This window comes from Limanda limanda, chromosome 15, assembly GCF_963576545.1.
Source record: "Limanda limanda chromosome 15, fLimLim1.1, whole genome shotgun sequence".
Lineage (NCBI taxonomy): Eukaryota > Metazoa > Chordata > Actinopteri > Pleuronectiformes > Pleuronectidae > Limanda > Limanda limanda.
This window is the reverse complement of record NC_083650.1, coordinates 15,116,431-15,133,918: the sequence shown is the minus strand read 5'-3', so window position 1 is coordinate 15,133,918 and position 17,488 is coordinate 15,116,431. Positions and strand designations below refer to the sequence as shown.

At 40.9% G+C, this 17,488-nt stretch overlaps 2 protein-coding genes across 2 annotated transcripts; one reads left to right on the top strand and one right to left on the bottom strand.

The window, feature by feature from the left end:
- The first annotated feature begins 1,829 nt into the window (after nucleotides 1-1,829).
- Nucleotides 1,830-8,876, top strand: slc29a3 (solute carrier family 29 member 3). Its single transcript, XM_061086676.1, has 7 exons — nucleotides 1,830-1,936; nucleotides 3,112-3,222; nucleotides 3,575-4,009; nucleotides 4,645-4,727; nucleotides 5,092-5,318; nucleotides 6,778-6,940; nucleotides 7,664-8,876. Exons 3-7 carry the CDS (start codon nucleotides 3,686-3,688, stop codon nucleotides 8,289-8,291), a joined length of 1,425 nt encoding a protein of 474 aa, XP_060942659.1. The 5' UTR covers nucleotides 1,830-1,936; nucleotides 3,112-3,222; nucleotides 3,575-3,685; the 3' UTR covers nucleotides 8,292-8,876.
- A 403-nt stretch (nucleotides 8,877-9,279) lies between these two features.
- psap (prosaposin) lies at nucleotides 9,280-17,222 on the bottom strand. Its single transcript, XM_061086675.1, has 14 exons — nucleotides 17,097-17,222; nucleotides 14,326-14,459; nucleotides 14,048-14,122; nucleotides 13,808-13,933; nucleotides 13,038-13,253; nucleotides 12,808-12,951; nucleotides 12,662-12,718; nucleotides 11,520-11,678; nucleotides 11,317-11,409; nucleotides 11,016-11,199; nucleotides 10,730-10,893; nucleotides 10,556-10,636; nucleotides 10,184-10,291; nucleotides 9,280-10,038 (listed from the first exon to the last, which is right to left on the bottom strand). The coding sequence occupies exons 1-14, from the start codon at nucleotides 17,128-17,130 to the stop codon at nucleotides 10,003-10,005; spliced, it is 1,611 nt and encodes a 536-aa protein (XP_060942658.1). The 5' UTR covers nucleotides 17,131-17,222; the 3' UTR covers nucleotides 9,280-10,002.
- Between the last annotated feature and the right edge of the window lie 266 nt (nucleotides 17,223-17,488).

Here is a 17,488-nt window from a genome sequence, read left to right as displayed (position 1 = left end):
TGGGAGTCCAGAGTATCGTACCTCCTCAACATATCTTTCTATATATGTGTATATATATCAAATGTAAATAATACTCACATTTTCTGTGAGAAAGTGATGATTAAATGTTTCCTCTGTGTGAACAGATTCTGTTTTAAACAGGAAACTTTATTTTAACTGTCAGTGCACAGCAGAGAAAACTGTACTGTCTATCTGTATCTTCTGTCATAAATAAAAACAATTTTGAAAAAATGTTAGCGGGTTCAGCTCTTTTTGGTTTTCCTTGCATGCAGCTCTTTTCTTTAATTAACCACATTGTTAACTGAATATATATTTACATCTTCCTGAAATTTCAATCAACAAAATACATTTTCTCACTTGATGAGTATTGTCATGCAAACTTAGTCATTAAGGGTCCGTGTACTTGTGCGATGATAAAAATAACATACATGTCAAATGTCCAAAACTGGAGTCTTCTACGATCTTTAAAAAGTCAGTAATTATATTTGTTATTGTTTTGGGGACTTTTATAACCTACAGTTTAATGAGACAAAGGAAGTTTATCACCTTTATTACAATCAATCAAACCTCACTCTCACTCCTCATGTGAAGACCTCAGTCACAAAGGAGGAGGTGGAGATGCTGTCTGAGGACACTGTTGATGTTGCATCCACCCAGAACACTGAAGAGGAGATACAGCCAATTAGCGATCAGACTGACTACACTATCGCTCTTCTGCAGCAATTAGCACTTAAGTAATTGCCTCTTCAACGCTGGAAGTTCATTGGCCTTAAGTGACTCTGCTTTTGTTAGATCTTTTTATCCTCCACAGCAAATTACAACTTTACCTTATAGTCAGATTTGATATCTTAGAAGGTGATCTGTTTAATAAATCCTGCCTTTGCGTGTGGAACTTACATCAGCGATTAACTGAAAGACAAAAGTTATTTTCTCTGTGTATGACTGAGAGGATACATCACATCCTCTCACTGGATTTCCTAGAAATAAAGATCTGTTTAATTTTAAAGTGCATACAAATGAATGTCACTTAAGAGATATAGATTGCCCACAATCAAAGTATGCACACAATTGAGAAAATGCACAGTTTATAATACTGAGTTAATACTGTAGTCATTACTAAACCATTATTTACTTCTTGCCGTTTATATTACAACTTGATTTTTCTATATTGTGGCTTCATCTCTTCTGATATATTTTGAAGTAATTGCACTTCAAGAATGTATTTTATATGTTGAAATTCTTGATGTTTTTGTTTTTTAATTAACAAACTGATTTCAGGTTTTAGATTTTAATTTTAATTTTTTTAATTTTTATTATTTAAATAAAATTAGCCCTACTTGTGTGTGATTTTCATATTACAACCATTTTGGTGTGGTTTTTTATTGCTTTTCAACAGGATATTTCAGAACTGCAGTAGCATCACCAGGAACCGCGTGTTATTTGTAAATAACAATTTAGTATTTAGTAACATCTTCAACAATAATTTAATTAACTAATTTATATTAAATTTCAGCTGTGCCGAAAATAAAAGCTTCCGGTATAGCATTGATTTTGGAAGTACCGGAAACGTAGCAAACTAGCGCTAATAACAGCAGTTCCGGTGTGTGGGTCTGGCTTTCAGATTAATAGAGGGTAGGTTGCTTTTATTATTTGATTTTGACTTTCAAAATACACTAATTCTCTAACTATACAAATTACTGGATGAACACCATGGTTTATTTCTGTGAAATCTACATTTTTAATCCGTCTGCTTTAGGCTTTTGCAGACGACGCTTTTAATCTGAAAGACTCCTACCGGATGTGTCACTGTTGTTACTATCGGGGCTGGAGAGTCAGCTGACCGTAAAATAGAGTCAGGTCGTGAAATGGATTTAAAAGTCAGAGTAAGTCTTCACGAAAAGACAGAAACAACAGACACGTCCCCCCCAACACACAGGTACGTTTACATTTGACTTGTTTAACTCCAGCAGCTCGGTCACTAGGGCTGGTTCCTGAACGCCTACGTTAGCTTAGCTTCTACTATTTGGAAAAAAGGAGTTTGAGCTTCACTCTGAACAAGCAAACCTCCACATGTGTCGCCTGAGGATCATAACAAGGCGGACTGCGTTAGAATAAGAGCGTTTTCTGTTTACGTGACGCGGTGTGAATGGAGTCAGTGATCGCATCTGTCGGCGGGGACGAGGATCACACTTCCTCGATCCAAACTGTCCCTGTGTCTGTTTTCACATCGCCTAGCTACTTGTCCTTCCACTGGGTTTTCTGGCTGACCATCATGTGAACACTGGTTCCTCATTGGTGACGCACGCCAGGCTGTTCGGGTGCCAGATCAGCGTTTTTGTTGCCATGTCAGTCAAACTTTCACCGCCTTGAATAGTGCAAACTATCGACATCTCATTGTGCAAGAGAGACTCGAGTTTCCTTTTCTGTCTCGTTCCTGCACCGCCCCAGCCCTTGATTTCCAACATGTGAGGGTGAGGAGAGGAGAGGATTCAAGATTCAAGATTCAAGATTTTTTTATTGTCAAATGAACAGAGATAACATGAAGTAGTCACTGTCAATGAAATGCTTGGGTCACACACTCTCTTTAAGCAATGCACAGTAATTTCAACCCAAAAAATAAAATAAAAATAGAAATAGTATAAAATAGAGTAAAAAAGAATAAAATAGAATAACAATGAAATAGAATATCAAAAATTTAAAATAGAAAATAAAATATGTACATCTAAATATATATAGGATCAAACTGCTGTGACCGCACAAAGTCAGTGGAACGAGTGGAACAAGCCCCTGCCTTAATAAAGGACGTGTGGTTGCCTTTAACTTCCAGGAACAAGCTGGTGTGTGAGCACTGACAGTCTGTGACCTGTGTGGGAGCAGCGGGTCCACTAATGATGAGCAGTGTTAGCACTGTGATGTCACATTTCTCATCAGCTCCATCACCATGGAGACGATGCCACTGTTTGATCCTGTAACTGTCTGATCGCTATTCAAACAACAGTGTGTCATGTTCTCGGTTTTGTGCTGAGCATGCAAGTCTTGCATTGTCGTAGACACGTTTGGAAAAAGACGTGTCTGTATCCCCAGAGGCTTATTGTCATCCTTGTGTTGTAGCGCCGAAGGATCTGAACATCTGGACTGATCTCTACCAGCTGCAGTTTGGGAATATTTCCAGACTATGGCTTCAGAACAACCACTGTCTGCTCTGGACAAGCACAAGTAAACGTGAGTATAATCCAAACCCTGTGTATTGCAATAGTAGCACTGAGTGAAATGGCCAAAAATGATTCAATATTGCTTATTATAATGATAGATGTCACATGCTCATTACTTTGACTGATTGTTGCTCCTGATGGAAGGTTGTGGTTTTAAACTATTGTCTATGAGCAGAGAATGAAAACTGCTTGATACACAGCGAAGTGTTTTATAAATCTGAGGTCGATCAATTATGTGTTTTACATCCTCAATGTGCATACACAATAAATAAGTAATGTTTTGATATATAGCCATATGCAAGTATTATAATGTTGCAGTGATTTTCTTACTTAATTTTGTGTGTTTTTCTTCTCTTTCCCAGGTCTCTGTTTAACACTTCCTGTCTGGTCTCCTGTTCTTCTCACTACCTCAAAAGTCCCTGTTCTCTCTCATCTTTACTTTCCGAGTCTCCTGTATCCTTCTATCTGTAAAAATGGACGTCCCAGAGCCGGTGCAGCCCAGTCTCAACTCCTCCTATGTTCCGACTGCTCTCGGAAACCACAACATATCTGAGGACGAGGACCACGAGGACCAGAGTCCCTCTGCGTCCCTCCTGCCCAAACCTTTGTCAGTGCCTCTGGCCGTGCGCTACAGTCCCGAGGACTCCTATTGTCTCGTGTACATGATCTTCTTTCTGATGGGCATCGGCTCCCTGCTGCCCTGGAACTTCTTCATAACAGCCAAACACTACTGGATCTACAAACTGAGTAACAACACTAATCCCAGCAACAGTGAGGATCAACATTCACATCTCAGTGTGAGTGAACGGGACGACAAACTAATCACAAAGTGGTTTTATTGTTCAAGTGTCAACACAGGAATCATGTGACAGATGTGAGGACTCCGTGTCCTTTCACATTTGTCATCCATTCCAACATTGTCGTAGCAATCATGACATTTAAGTTCACTTTGATAGGAGAAACTGTTGCATGAACCCACATAGTATCAAAGCTAGAGTTACCTCTTCTGTGTTTACTATCCTACACACAAAGAAAACAGCAGCAGGAAGTGAGTGATTGATTTAAATTTCTTCACAGTTAATTACCATTGTTGATTATGTGGTTTCTGTTTCACTCCATCTGTACAATACAGCTACTACCACTTCCTGATGGGATGAAGAGATCATTTATTGATAACACTCACTATGTTGTTATAGTTGAGGAACATCAGCCAAAATACTTTTAGTCAAGATTGGCTTTTCTGTAAAAAACAAAACAATACAATGTTCAGATTAAAAAACAGCCTTTACATGAGTGAAACTACAAATATGAGAAAGAACTGTTCTCCTTCTCCTCTCATTTCCTCTTACTTTGTTTGAGACGATATTTGAATGTATGGGTGTGTGCTGTTGTGTTCAAGTGTGTTTGTTTCAAGAAAATCTTCTGTTCACAGGACTACTTCGAAAGTTATCTGGTTATTGCCTCCACGATTCCTTCTGTGCTGTCCCTGGTTCTCAACTATATCCTAGTTAACAGGTTGTCACACACACACACACACACACACACACACACACACACAGATACACACTCTCTCTCTCTCACAGCTCCCTTGTTGAGTCTTGCTGGGTACATTTCGCACAGTTTCACTGTTATAATTCCGTCTGTGTTTCTTAACATTCTGTCTGGAATTAGATTAGTCTTTACTTGTTTGAGATCATTTTAGGGATTGATAAAGGGATGCTTCTTCAAATCTCTGCAGCAGAATAGATTTGTGTACATAATCAAATGCCACCTTTGTGTGGAGTCAATATAGTTTATATCTTATCTTTCAAAAAACCTCTCATCTTAATTTGAATCTCTGCCTTATCCCTGAACATGTGTGGGTTTTCTGTGCTGGTAGGTTGTCTTCGAATGTCCGGATCCTTGCGTCTCTCTTTGTGATCCTGGTGGTGTTTGTGGTGACCACGGTGCTGGTGAAGGTGGACGTGTCAGACAGCAGGATGGAGTTCTTTGTCGGGACTCTCGTCAGTGTGGCTGTTGTCAGTGGGGCCTCCAACCTCTTCTCTGGCAGCGTGTTTGGCATCAGTGGACATTTCCCCATGAGGATCTCTCAGGCTCTTATATCAGGTACAGTCCTCATTCAGGTCGGGGATATATCTCTTGTTTACAGTGTTTTTGTTGTAAAAATACTATTTCTGTTATCTTGATAACTGGAGAATATGTGCTGTAGAGGGCTCAGAACACAACTATAGTGCTAGTGCTGCTTCAGACCTGTGCTCACTTTTTAAGAACTTGTTTGCTTTTCCATTCGCTGGAGCCGGCTTAAAAGGCCGGCGCATGCTTCTGCAACTGAATTAGAGTCACATCATTACGTCACCATCTCAGTCACTGGCTACGTGTCTGATTGATCATTAAATTTGCTGATATAATGATCTGCCTCCTCAGGAATTGAATTAACTGGGTATACACATTATCAACACTGATCCCAACATAATGTTCGATAGTTTTCTTAAATGAGTCAAATCTTTTTTTCGTAGCTGTGAACATTCATTCCTTTGTTAAACCCCAACTGACTCCGCCCACTCTATTCCTGTCTATCTCTCGCTGTCACACAGACAAACACCAATACACAGACACGGTGTCATCATACACGTCCGTAAAGTCTAATTATGTAAAAACAACATATTTTGGTCTTCATCAGCACAAATGTCAGGTTGATGTGCATAGTGAGATCTATACAAGTGGTCACATTAAAGTTGTGGTTGATCTTGTTAGTCATGATAATCCTGTGCCCATCCTCTGACGGAGGCAGTTCTTACTTCTAGATCAGTTGGTGCCACTCTGGAACCAGTTTTTCTGGCTGAGAGGGAGTTCTTTGGCTGTGGAAACACAAATAACTGGTTCCAGACAAGCCACTGGCTCTAAACGGGCCCTGGAACTGCCTTTGTGGAAAAGGGGAATAAATTATCCAGTTTTTGGAACCTTGTTTTCTACATTTGCATATTCATGCAACACTGGTTTTATCCGGGATAAAAAACCATCTCTAATGCCTCAAACTTTAGGTTGAGTGCAGGTTGTGTCTTCTATATTTGTATCATGCAAGTAGCAAATTAGACTTATTTTTCAATCAATTAATAGTTCTAAATTTATTCAAAGCAACACTAAAATTGCAGCAGACATGCACTGAACTCTGCAGATCCTCCGCAGTTTCTCCAGAGGACGTGCATGTGTGTTCATCTCCCATATTCACAGAGGAATCTTTTAAAATATCAAGAATTGTGAGCAGAGTTTGATGTATTTTTTAAAGCCTGGGATCATGGGTAATATCTACTGCTCAGTTGTTTCAGTTCAGTGAGTGAGACAATGCAGGCGGAGCTCCACTCAACACATTGATAGGCTTTGTTTAATCTCTTCATGAAAACCAATCAATTGCTTCGACATGAAACCCAACAGAATAAATCAGCATGTGTGGCTGTTGCTCGGTAAAATTGTGTTGCTTTAACATAGAGGTTATTATGGCAGGTGGTTCAAAGTTCTATTCTTAAACAACTGCACAATAAGCTGATTCTTATTATTTTTTTCTCAGGCCAGGCTATGGGCGGCACGCTGAGTGCAGTAGCAGCAGTAATGGACCTGGCGCTCACGAAGGACGTGACAGACAGCGCTCTGGCCTATTTCCTGACAGCCGACTTCTTCATTCTGCTCTGTATCATCACATATCTGCTGCTGCCAAAACTGGCATATTCAAGGTCAGAAGCAGACAAGGAAATTGTTGGTCCCATTTAGATAATACTACCTACCAAACCTGTCAAAGTTACTTGCATCATAATGAATAGCATAGATTCTAGATAGTACCTCTGCCAATGAGATTATGTTTCACCTCTATTGTTTTTTATGTGTGTGTTTGTACACAGAAAAGCTTTCCACAAACTTTGGTTTGAATTATGTGGTAGGGGTCAAGAAAGAGCCAATGTGTAATTTTGCATACTACCACTAGATGGTGCCAAAGGTTAGAAAAGATTAAATCCCAAACACAATGGGTTTAAATTGGTAAACAAATAATTGCACTAAATATTCCAAATTTAGAAGCATCAGTTATTTTGTATGTGCAGTTTTATTTTCCATCTATCTAAAACTTAGATAACTACTATTTAGATCAGGAGCAGTGCACTTAATAAACACATTTAAAATGTTTTATTTTTCTAATGTATTTTACTTAATGAAATTGAACTCTTTAAGTTTGACCTGCCCCTTGAGTCAGAGTTATAAAGATCTTATAATTAAACTGTCAGACGACTAGTTCAATACATCTTATTCAAGTGCAGCTATATTATAAAATAATGATTCATTACATTAAGAGCAATTTAAAGCTGTGTTGCAGCTGTTAAGACTTCACAGATAAACTTCAGAAAGACATCTTACTCTCAAAAGTTATTGGAGCATTTATGCTGCATCCTGCTTCTTTCCCCTAGACACTACATGCTGGCAGCAACATGCACCAGTGCAGGAGTGATGACAGAAGATGGAAGTGACGGCACAGGGAGCAGAGTCTCTACCCCCCCACTGCGTCCCATCCTGAGGAAGACGTGGGTGCTGGGCTTCAGTGTCTTCTGCGTCTTCTGCGTCTCTATAACGGTGTTCCCTGCAGTATCCTCAGGGATCCAGTCTGTCAACAAGGACAGCGGCAGCCCCTGGACAACCACTTACTTTGTGCCCCTCACCAGCTTCCTCCTGTACAATCTAGCAGACTTCTGCGGCAGGCAGGCCACGGCCTGGCTGCAGGTCCCAGGCCCCACCAGCCGAGTCCTGCCGGTGCTGGTGATGTGTCGCACCATCATGGTCCCACTTCTCATTTTCTGTAACTACCAGCCAAGGGACCACATTCACACAGTGCTATTCAGACATGATGCTTTTCCTGTGCTGTTTAATTGCATGTTAGGCCTCTCCAATGGCTACTTAGGCACTCTACCAATGATCTATGGACCAAAGGTGGTCCCTCGGGAGCTGGCAGAGGCCACAGGAGTGGTCATGTCCTTCTTCCTAACTCTGGGACTGGCGGTTGGATCTGCATTCTCCGTGCTCATCGTGCACTCCATCTGATCAGGCTGTGAGGCAATAGCCCCGTCATGTACAGTGGTATAATGGAGCAGGACGGATGAGGTAGATGGCCCAGTGCTGATGAAACACCAGGGCTTCAAAGCAAAGCACACCAGTACAGCTAGGTGTGTTATGAGGAAAAACTGACATGCTTCTCATTGTCCCTCTGGTCTAAAAAGCCTTAACTCCTTCATACCTCACATTAAAAGTACTGAGTTTACACTGATGTGGCTCATTATGAACAAGAGGGGGAAATGGCTCCTGAAGCGAGAGTTGCAATCTATGCAGTCCATAAGGGACAATTTATTAAACAAACATTTTATATGAAATTTCATATTGGAAAATGCATGTTGTACAGATATTTCCGGGCGATATAGATGTTGTGAAGGGGGTGTTCAACTTAAATGAACAAACTTGCCAGTGGTAAGAAACACCACATCTTTCTGAGGGACAGAGGTGGGAAAATGTGTCTTAAGTGTGCTCAATGAACCGGATGTTGATTTGTCTGTAACTGAACCACACGTGATAAACTGAACATTTCCAATAACTTGTGGATTGACTTTATAAACGGAACAGTTCAAACATGAACTTGTGGATTTGTTATTTTAATTGACTAAATTGATCACTTGCACTCCAAGTTAAAAGGGTAAAGCATTTTTGTACCTTGGGTTAAAAGTTGCACTTAGACTGGTGCTTTTATCACAAACGACATGTCATTCTCCTGTAGTGAAATGCAGGAAATCAAATGACCCCCCCCCCCGGAGTTAACCTAGACAACAGTTGTCTGTAATCTTTAGAAAAAGTAAGCTGTTACATTTGCAGTTTATGGAGCCCCTTGTTAGTTTCACTGATCAAAAGTTAAGGAGTGGTTTTGTGCAGTATCGACCATGGTGTTCTTCACCTGACTGTGGAAATAATTAAGCAGATTGATTTTAATTTGATCATTTTAATAAGACTTATTCAGTTAAGAGTAAAGGAAAAGAGACTGAAGTGTATTGGGATCATTTTAATTGTTAAAAATGTACAGATTTAATGGACAATTTGTTCATGATTTGAAGCAGACAAATCAAATTTGAGATGCTTTTTGCGCGTTAGAAGCACAGTGATAAACAAACAGTAGGAAGAATGCAAACAATGAGAGATACAATCTCAGACGAATCACCTCCTTCAAGCAAAATCTAACATTTTGTCTGCAAAATAGAAATTTATTTCAAAGATCAGACTTCCTACTCAAAGTTATGCCAGTCATAAACACACTGAGCCATCTCTCCAACTTCCATGAGGGGTTTCACCAGGGAAAAGGATAAGCAAACAGCTGGGGGGGGTCTGAAGACGCAGCAGGACAGCAGCCAGCTGATGCGTAGTCAACATTATAAGACATGTGAAACTTGAATTTTTGTTCTCACACACACACACACACACACAAAGACACAACTCTCAGCAAGCAATGTAGGGAATTATAACAACCAAATGTGCTCAGTGAGGAAATGACAGGTTAGAGCTGCAGGCCACTGTACACAAATCACTCCTTCCCCATACCCCACCCCAAAAACTAATTTCAGTCCCTTTCCTCCATGACATCATTGAAAATATCAAAAGTTTAAACAGAAGTCATTTAAGTTTATTAAAAAAGAAACAAATTTAAAACAGGGAAGCAGCACTACCATATTATTTCTCTTTGATTCCCTACAGGTGAGTTTTTGCTGGTCTTCCTCTATACCCACACATGACGTTTGCAGTGATCCACAGCCTGAAAGACAGAAACAAGAGTTGATGTTTCTTAATAGTTTACATGAAATAAATTAAATTGTGATCTTTCATATCTACAAAGCAGACGTCAAGATTACCAGACTGGAGGCATATTTTGGTTTCCAAATAGAACTTAAATTACTCACATTGCACCGTGAAGCTGTCTCCATATTTTTGCACCAGAATCCAGGTCCCCAGCTGCACTGCTCTGTTCCCAGCAGCTTGCGCACAGCTTCAGGACAGGCTCCCAATTTCTGTTAGACACACACAACTCAAGTATTAAACTGGGCTGCAGGGACGTAGTGTAAGCTGAATATCCAATTTACTGTCTATTCCCAATAATTTAAAGATAAAATAAACTAGTTATAATAGTAAGGAACAACTTAATTCTTTAAAAATCTCCTGGATTAGGAGGAATAAAATGTCTTGGTAAAACCAAAAAAGGCAGACTTTTCACAAAGAAGATTACACATTTACAACACTTGATTTTTGTCATGAATACATATATGTATATTTACCATGCACACAAAGTCTGGGTCGAGCATCTGGAGCAGCAGCTGCACAAGCATTGGCTCGTACTGTACAATCATCTGGTCACACTGTAGACAAACACCCACACAGAGGGGTTAATACAAGTCTGTCACCAGAGGAGGGGTAAACGTTACACAATCTGAGAAGGTGCCACTTCTAACCTCAGTCTGGAAAGAGTCAGGCAGGAAGCTGCACACTTTCCTCACAGCCTCCTTTATCTGTTCCTCGGTAGCATTCTTCTCCAGAATCCCGTCAATGTAATTGATGGCCATCTTGCACACCTCACAGTAGCCACCCGCCTTGAAGAGAGTCTGGTCGAGTGCAGCTGGAAAGAATTCAAACAGATATCAGTGTTGAACTACATGTGTGGAAAAACCCTTGGGTTTAATAGATAGATCCCACTCTCCTAAATCATACACACTGAACCTTTAAAGTGTGAAGACTTACGGACATATGCACGGCTGGCATCATTGCAGAGAGCCAGCACTGTGCAGATGGTCTTGGGGTCAGCCTGCTGCACCAGCAGCTCAATGATGGCCTGGCCGTAGGTCTCGATCAGGTCCTTACACTGGGCAGTCAGAGTGTGGGGCAGGTATGTGCACACCTTCTCCACAGCGTGAATCACCTCCTCCTGAGACAAACACAGATGAGTCAGCCTGATACTAGAGCAGTGTCTGAATACCATTAGCTTCTTTACAGCAGTTTCTGTAGTTATGGTGATGGGTGTATTTTGTTGCATGTGTCACACCTCTGTTTTCTCATCCTGCAACGATTCCTCCAGCTGCTTCATCACAAACTCACAGATGCTGCATGTTGGGGATTCGCGGACACGCATCATGGACTGGAACACACAGAGGCAATGCGTCATACGATTGTGAAATACTGAGCTACAGATGGTATGTTTTTGTCTTCCATCAATAACTGCTGATATGTCAGCCCACCATGACTTACAGACTTAGCAGACTCCACCTTGGTGGCAGGGACCATCTTGAGAGCAGGTAGAGTCTTGGCCGCGGACAGAGTCTTGGCAGCCTGAAGCTTCATCATGGGAATAATCTTCTTCAGAGCAGCAGTACAGAAGCCAGCATGGACACAGAGGTCCTTGGGTTGCTGAGGACAGAACCAGAAACGTAAGGCTCCACGGCAAAAAGGTCCGTTGACAAAACTGGCGACACTGCATGCCATTACCATAAACCATGTGCTTCTAGTCTGCATATCATACCACAGCATTACCACCCATGCAAACATCTATATTATCCCCCCTCCCCAAAAAAGATAGCTCAAGCAGTCTTTTTTAACTGTTCCAAACTGTACCGCAACACACATCCCTACAGAAAAATAATGTTTTCTTCTGCTGTTAACAACTTTGTATTTCAACAAAAAAAAAAAGATTAGACATTCAAACATGCCGTTTGTTATAGGCCCTTCAGTGTATCTCTCATTTGACCAATTCATCTTTTAAGTCAAAAGAACCAAGCATACTCTTAACATGACAGTGTTGTGTACCGTGAGGGGAGGTTAATGAGGCCATTTGCTGCAGTGTGTTCCAACCAGCACTTGGTTATCAAGTCATTAGCCAAATAAACAGTGCTTAGGTAGTGTCTAGTGGTCTCACTCATAATTAGAACATAGTTGCACATGCGTCTCTACTGTGCGAGGTGGGTATCTTTAGTGGAGTGGACAGCACAAAAAGCAGGAGCTAGTGGTTAAGAGGCTACAGGCTGAACACAAAGGAGACCTACCTGTTCCTGGGGAGCAGCACACAAAACCCAGAGCGGGATGAAAAAAAAGAGCAAGACAACATGAATGGAGGGGATGAAAGAAAAGAAGAAACACATGAAAAAAGATAAGAATTTAAAAAAATGTAGGAAAGTAAGGAATCCAAAAGATATGAATAGATTCAGTGAGCAAGCCAAGGGGTGGTGGATATGAGCTCATCACCACCGACAATTACAACTTATCAATCATTAGCTTTGATGAGCGGTTTAAAAAGCTCATTATTCAATATAGGAATACAACGGCCATTCAGGTTAAAATGGGAAAAAATTAAAATTGTGTTTCACGTCATGAATCAGGAAAGTTAGAAGACTCACCATGGTCATGATCTGCTCAACAACAAGGGTGCCATACCTCGAGACATACTGCTTGCACTGCAATGAGGAAAACAGTTAATATAAAACATTTTTAGGACAATACATTATTTTTAAGACCAAAACTCCTGCAGTTTTGTGAGTCTTACCATTTCAGACAAGCCTGGCCCCAGCTTGTCACACTGGTTCTCAATATTCTCAATGAGAGAGTCTGTATACGAGGCGTTGGCCTTAGCTTCGGCTTGAGCGTCAGTCAGGAACTTGATGCAGTCTTGGCACACCTCATCGTCTTTCTATAAGAAACACAAGAATCAAAGCAAAATTAATACAAAGTAAAACATAATGTCCATGTGGATGAAGAGGAAAGTTATTTCATTACCTGTTTTGGAGTCTCCTGTTTGACCTCCTGTTTGTGACTCTCCTGAGGATAGAGGAGCCCGGGCACATTGAGGAGGAAAGGAGTCAGTGGCTGGGCAAGGTCGACCAGAGGGATGTCATTGGACATAAGCTGCTGCTGCTGGGCCTCAACCTTGGCCAGAGCTGCCTGCTGAGAGTTACACAGCCCCATGGCACCACACACTACACTGGGATCCTCCTAAAGACAGAAAAAATCATGTTAAAGTCAATAACTGGTACATTTTAATTGACATTTTATAGGGAAGTGCTATCTAGAACAAATTGTTCCTTGTTTGCTCCCATCGTGGTTAGAGCAGGTGAAAGCTGACACAAAGAAGCCTACACTAAATGGTCTCCCAGTCATGGGGTTTACACAATGACTCGTCTGTTCCCATTTAGACTTGACTCACTTCCCCATCAATAGCCCTCATTTAGCTCGCTGCACTTTTTCAGACTCCAAGGGGCAGATGGACCTTTTTAAGAGTCTTAGATGAAGATGAACAATAAACTGACAAACCAAACATGAGTAAGACCTCGGGTTAAACTTGGTTGTAGCTCATATTTATGTGCTGGGGATTTTTCTAAATTCAAACCTTGACTATCAGTTACTGGCAAAATTAAAAGGCTAATTTGTTGTTGCCTTAAACTAATATATTATTGTTTCAGCTAATCAAGGACACTCGACCAGTGAATCCATACTTAAAAGGGGGGGGGGGGCAGCCTATGGCTTGTTAATATGTTGACGGTGCTCACCAGTTCTCCAGTAATGATTCCCATGATGATGGGATAATAGTCATCCACCATCTCCTTGCACTCAGCAGTCAAAGCTTTATCAGGGATGAGCTGGCAAGCCTTCTCCAGGTACCCAAGGACCTCACTCTGCAATCACAGATACAACCAGACATCAGTCATTCAAATTAGTTAATATAAATCTAGGTATAGTCAAATAAAATCATCTCCTAATCATAATGATTTTTGGTTGCTAAATCTTACCTCAGTGGCATTGTCCTTCAGTAGCTGGTCCACCACCATCAACACCTCTTTACACAACTCACATGGCACAGTTTTCTGAAAATACACGCATGTGTAAAATAAATGTGTTTTTCTATCATGTTTCTAAGTGTACAGAACACAAATATAAAATACATGAAACTGTGAGAAAGGAGAGCATGTGTGTTCTGTGATACATTTCAATACAGAAAAAAAAATGAGTAAATTTAGAATTTCTAGAATAAACATAATGATGGCGCTTGTCACGTTCTTAGTCTCACCATCTGAGGCTGGTTCCACACGTTCTGCTTGCAGTGAGTCACAGCTCCACACAGAGACGCCGCCTTTACATTCTGACACCAGTAGGTGGGGCCACGAGCACACTGCTCAGTGCCCAGCAGAGGTGTTGCTGCAGCTGCAAAATGGACACAAAAAAATACTGATTTCACACACTTAGGAGAATTTTACCACAGAAATCAGAAGGCAGGACCCATGGCAAAACCATATTCAAGGATACCTTGTTACTGTTTTGAATATTTACATTATATCTGATACTAATACTAGATATCTTCTCATTTAGTCTAGTTTGACCTAATGCATTCAATTACCTCCTTAAGGACGTCCTGCAGCTTGTGCTTCCACCCAATATTAATCAATTTAAATACAAATAAGATTAAAAAGTCACCTAGACTGCAGATTATAATAAATGTGGTTGCTAAACATTGAGATTTCCACCCATTTGCATAGTGGTGATCACATGAAGAACTCAAGACTCAAAAGTTTCGCAACTTTACTGGAGGAAGTGTGTTTTAATCATTGGGACTGTGTGTCATGCTTAGTTTAAAAAAAAACAATAGGCGTTGTTTTTTCATTTATTATGAACTCAGAGCTGTGTCTGAACCAAGTAATGTTTATTAACTATTTGCAATTGGCATAGATGAGCCCAAACGTACAGAAACTGGCATAACTGGGGATGAATGTGATTTCTCATGCATGTCTTTCCAGTTTGGAAATTCTTCAGTATGACAATTAAAATTAACATGTCAGCCAACTATACGATAATTAAAGACAGATTCAATCCTCTCCTGTGACAGTTTGTTCCAGCCTCCCTAGGCCAATTGAAAATAGTTGAGACTTGTTGTTGTGCTCTGAGAGGATAGAACTCCCTCAAGCATTGTGGATAAATAGCCTGCTTAACGGTTTTATAACTGCCATCAAGGAAAAACACTTAATCCTAAGAGTTCAAATTGCTGTATAAAGTCTCATTAGCATGCCTCGAAATCGAGCATCATTTCCCACCAACCACCACAAACCAGATATAACCAGTTCACATAAAGCAGAACAAGAAGAGAGACCATGAGAGAAATGTATTAATTATGCATTAGAGTTCCACAAATGAGAAAGAAGTGGAACCACAAAAAAAAACATTTTAGTGAAGTGAAAAAGTGAAGTGAAAGCAACTTCTACTATGCAGCCCTGTTTCCTCAATCCCTTTATGAGTGTCTGACCTTTGGCGATAACATCTAAGAGGTGTCACAACAAAGCACAATGATAGACCTTCGGTCTCCGAGCCCTTTGAAACCCCCCCCTCTCTCTCTCTCTCTCTCAGCACCATTAGCAGTCACAGTACAGGCAGGCCACTCCCACCCTCCGACTGGAGTCACATGAGCAGTCAAACAAAATCACAAGCTGTTCCGGGAGAGACACACTGTACCAATGAGGACATTCCTGGATACTACAAGTTCCACACTGTAGTCAACCATTTACAGTCAACAGGGAAGTACATAGCAGAGAACAAACTGCTGTAGGTTCCTGTTGTCACCCGTTCGATAAATAATTCAAGTTTTAAGACCAAAAAAAGGCCGTGGCATAAATTGGCCTTTTATTAATTTAACTTTCTTTGACCTCGGCCCTGAAACAGAGATCATAAATTTACTGTAAGTGAATAAACTTAATCTGACACAATGTAGAGCAAAAAGCTGTGCAGATAGGACTCAGTTTACAATGATCAAAAACAACATGTGACGGCAAAACTATTAGTGCCTCACATCACCCCAACCACTTAGGATAAGTAGAGAGAGTTCACAACAGTCTTGGATAAATACGTTTTAGTCCTAATGCTTAAGACAGGGAATCTTCAGAGGTGTCTGCAGCAAACAGGAGCAAAGAATGTGGAAGAGCAGATCATAATAAGAACTGATATCACCGGTGGGCTTCAAGAAACAAAGATTCAGCTCTAACAAGAAGCAAACTAAATATATTGATCCTTTTGTCAATAAGCCAGCAACATGCCATATGGAAATAGCCTGATTGCATTACCCCATGTGTTTATTTCTCTCGGACTCTGATTTGGTGGAATAGGAAAGATAAGAGGCTGTGAGTGACTAAAACAAATTCAGGGTGGATAAGAGAAAGGGAACAAAATTGAAAACCCTGACATTTCAGTGAAAAGCTAAACTCAAGGTTGATGCCTGATCGGAGTTACTTAACTTCTTTGTAACCAAACGAAACCAAGGTCTCACTCAGCACAAGGCAGGCTGCACTTATCAGCCCCAAGTGAGTTTCTTAAAGTAAAGTTATTTTACACCGACTTAAATTATCATCCAAAACGAGCCCTAACGTACATGTTGTTAGCTAATGTCTTTGTGTACATGTCCCTTCCTGTCCTGACCCAGTGTTTAGCTAACCAACTGCTGCTAGCTGTCAGGCTAACGCTTCGATAACAACGTTGGCCGAGTCCGTTTCTAGCAAAAACGCTTATAAACAGACAAGACCAAAATCCGATATTCACCAAACAGTCAAAATTAAATAATACAGCACACATTCTGTACACAATTATTTTCAAGAGGACAAAACGCCCCGACTTGTGTGGATAAAAACATGCGCAGTACGAGCCAGTGTTAGCAGTTGGAGTTAGCATTTAGCGTTTCCGCGTTGTGGTGTTGACCAAACGCACTTTAGTTACACAACCTCGGAGTCTTTGTTAGGAGCTGACAGCTGTCGCACAACATTCACAATAACACCGTTCCCGTCGCCGCGGCTCGGACATTACCTGTGCACACGAAGAGCAGCGTTAGGAGCAGCATGACTGCGCTGTTTTCAGGTTGTTTCTGTTCCTCCGCTGGGTGAAGACGACCGGGGGAGATCACTGCAATGCAGGCGGCGGAGCTGCGTGGAGCCTTTATGTCGACTCACAGTCAGCTGACTACTCAGCCGCACACGTGACTGTGTGAGCTCATCCGTCGCCGTCAAACACCCCGAGACTCTTTCCAAACTTAAATCGGTGTTTTTTAAAACTCAGCTGAATCACATAATCCGACCTGGATTCAGGAGGTTTGATTCAGATGAGGAATGGATCGTGCGTGTGGAGAGAAAACCGTGGGTTCATTATTCCACAGCTTCGGGTTTCTTTTTTTTTTTTAAATATTTTTATTAGGAGGTAAG

Bases quoted from the DNA above. Each gene is read 5' to 3' on its own strand.
- slc29a3 (XM_061086676.1), top strand. From the start codon at position 3,686: ATGGACGTCCCAGAGCCGGTGCAGCCCAGTCTCAACTCCTCCTATGTT. The intron at 4,728-5,091 runs GTTGTCACACAC...CTGTGCTGGTAG, and splicing joins AACTATATCCTAGTTAACAG to GTTGTCTTCGAATGTCCGGA. The intron at 5,319-6,777 runs GTACAGTCCTCA...TTTTTTTCTCAG, and splicing joins CTCTCAGGCTCTTATATCAG to GCCAGGCTATGGGCGGCACG.
- psap (XM_061086675.1), bottom strand. From the start codon at position 17,130: ATGCTGCTCCTAACGCTGCTCTTCGTGTGCACAG. The intron at 14,123-14,325 runs GTGAGACTAAGA...GTGTATTTTCAG, and splicing joins TGTGGAACCAGCCTCAGATG to AAAACTGTGCCATGTGAGTT. The intron at 12,952-13,037 runs GTAATGAAATAA...TGTTTCTTATAG, and splicing joins AACAGGAGACTCCAAAACAG to AAAGACGATGAGGTGTGCCA.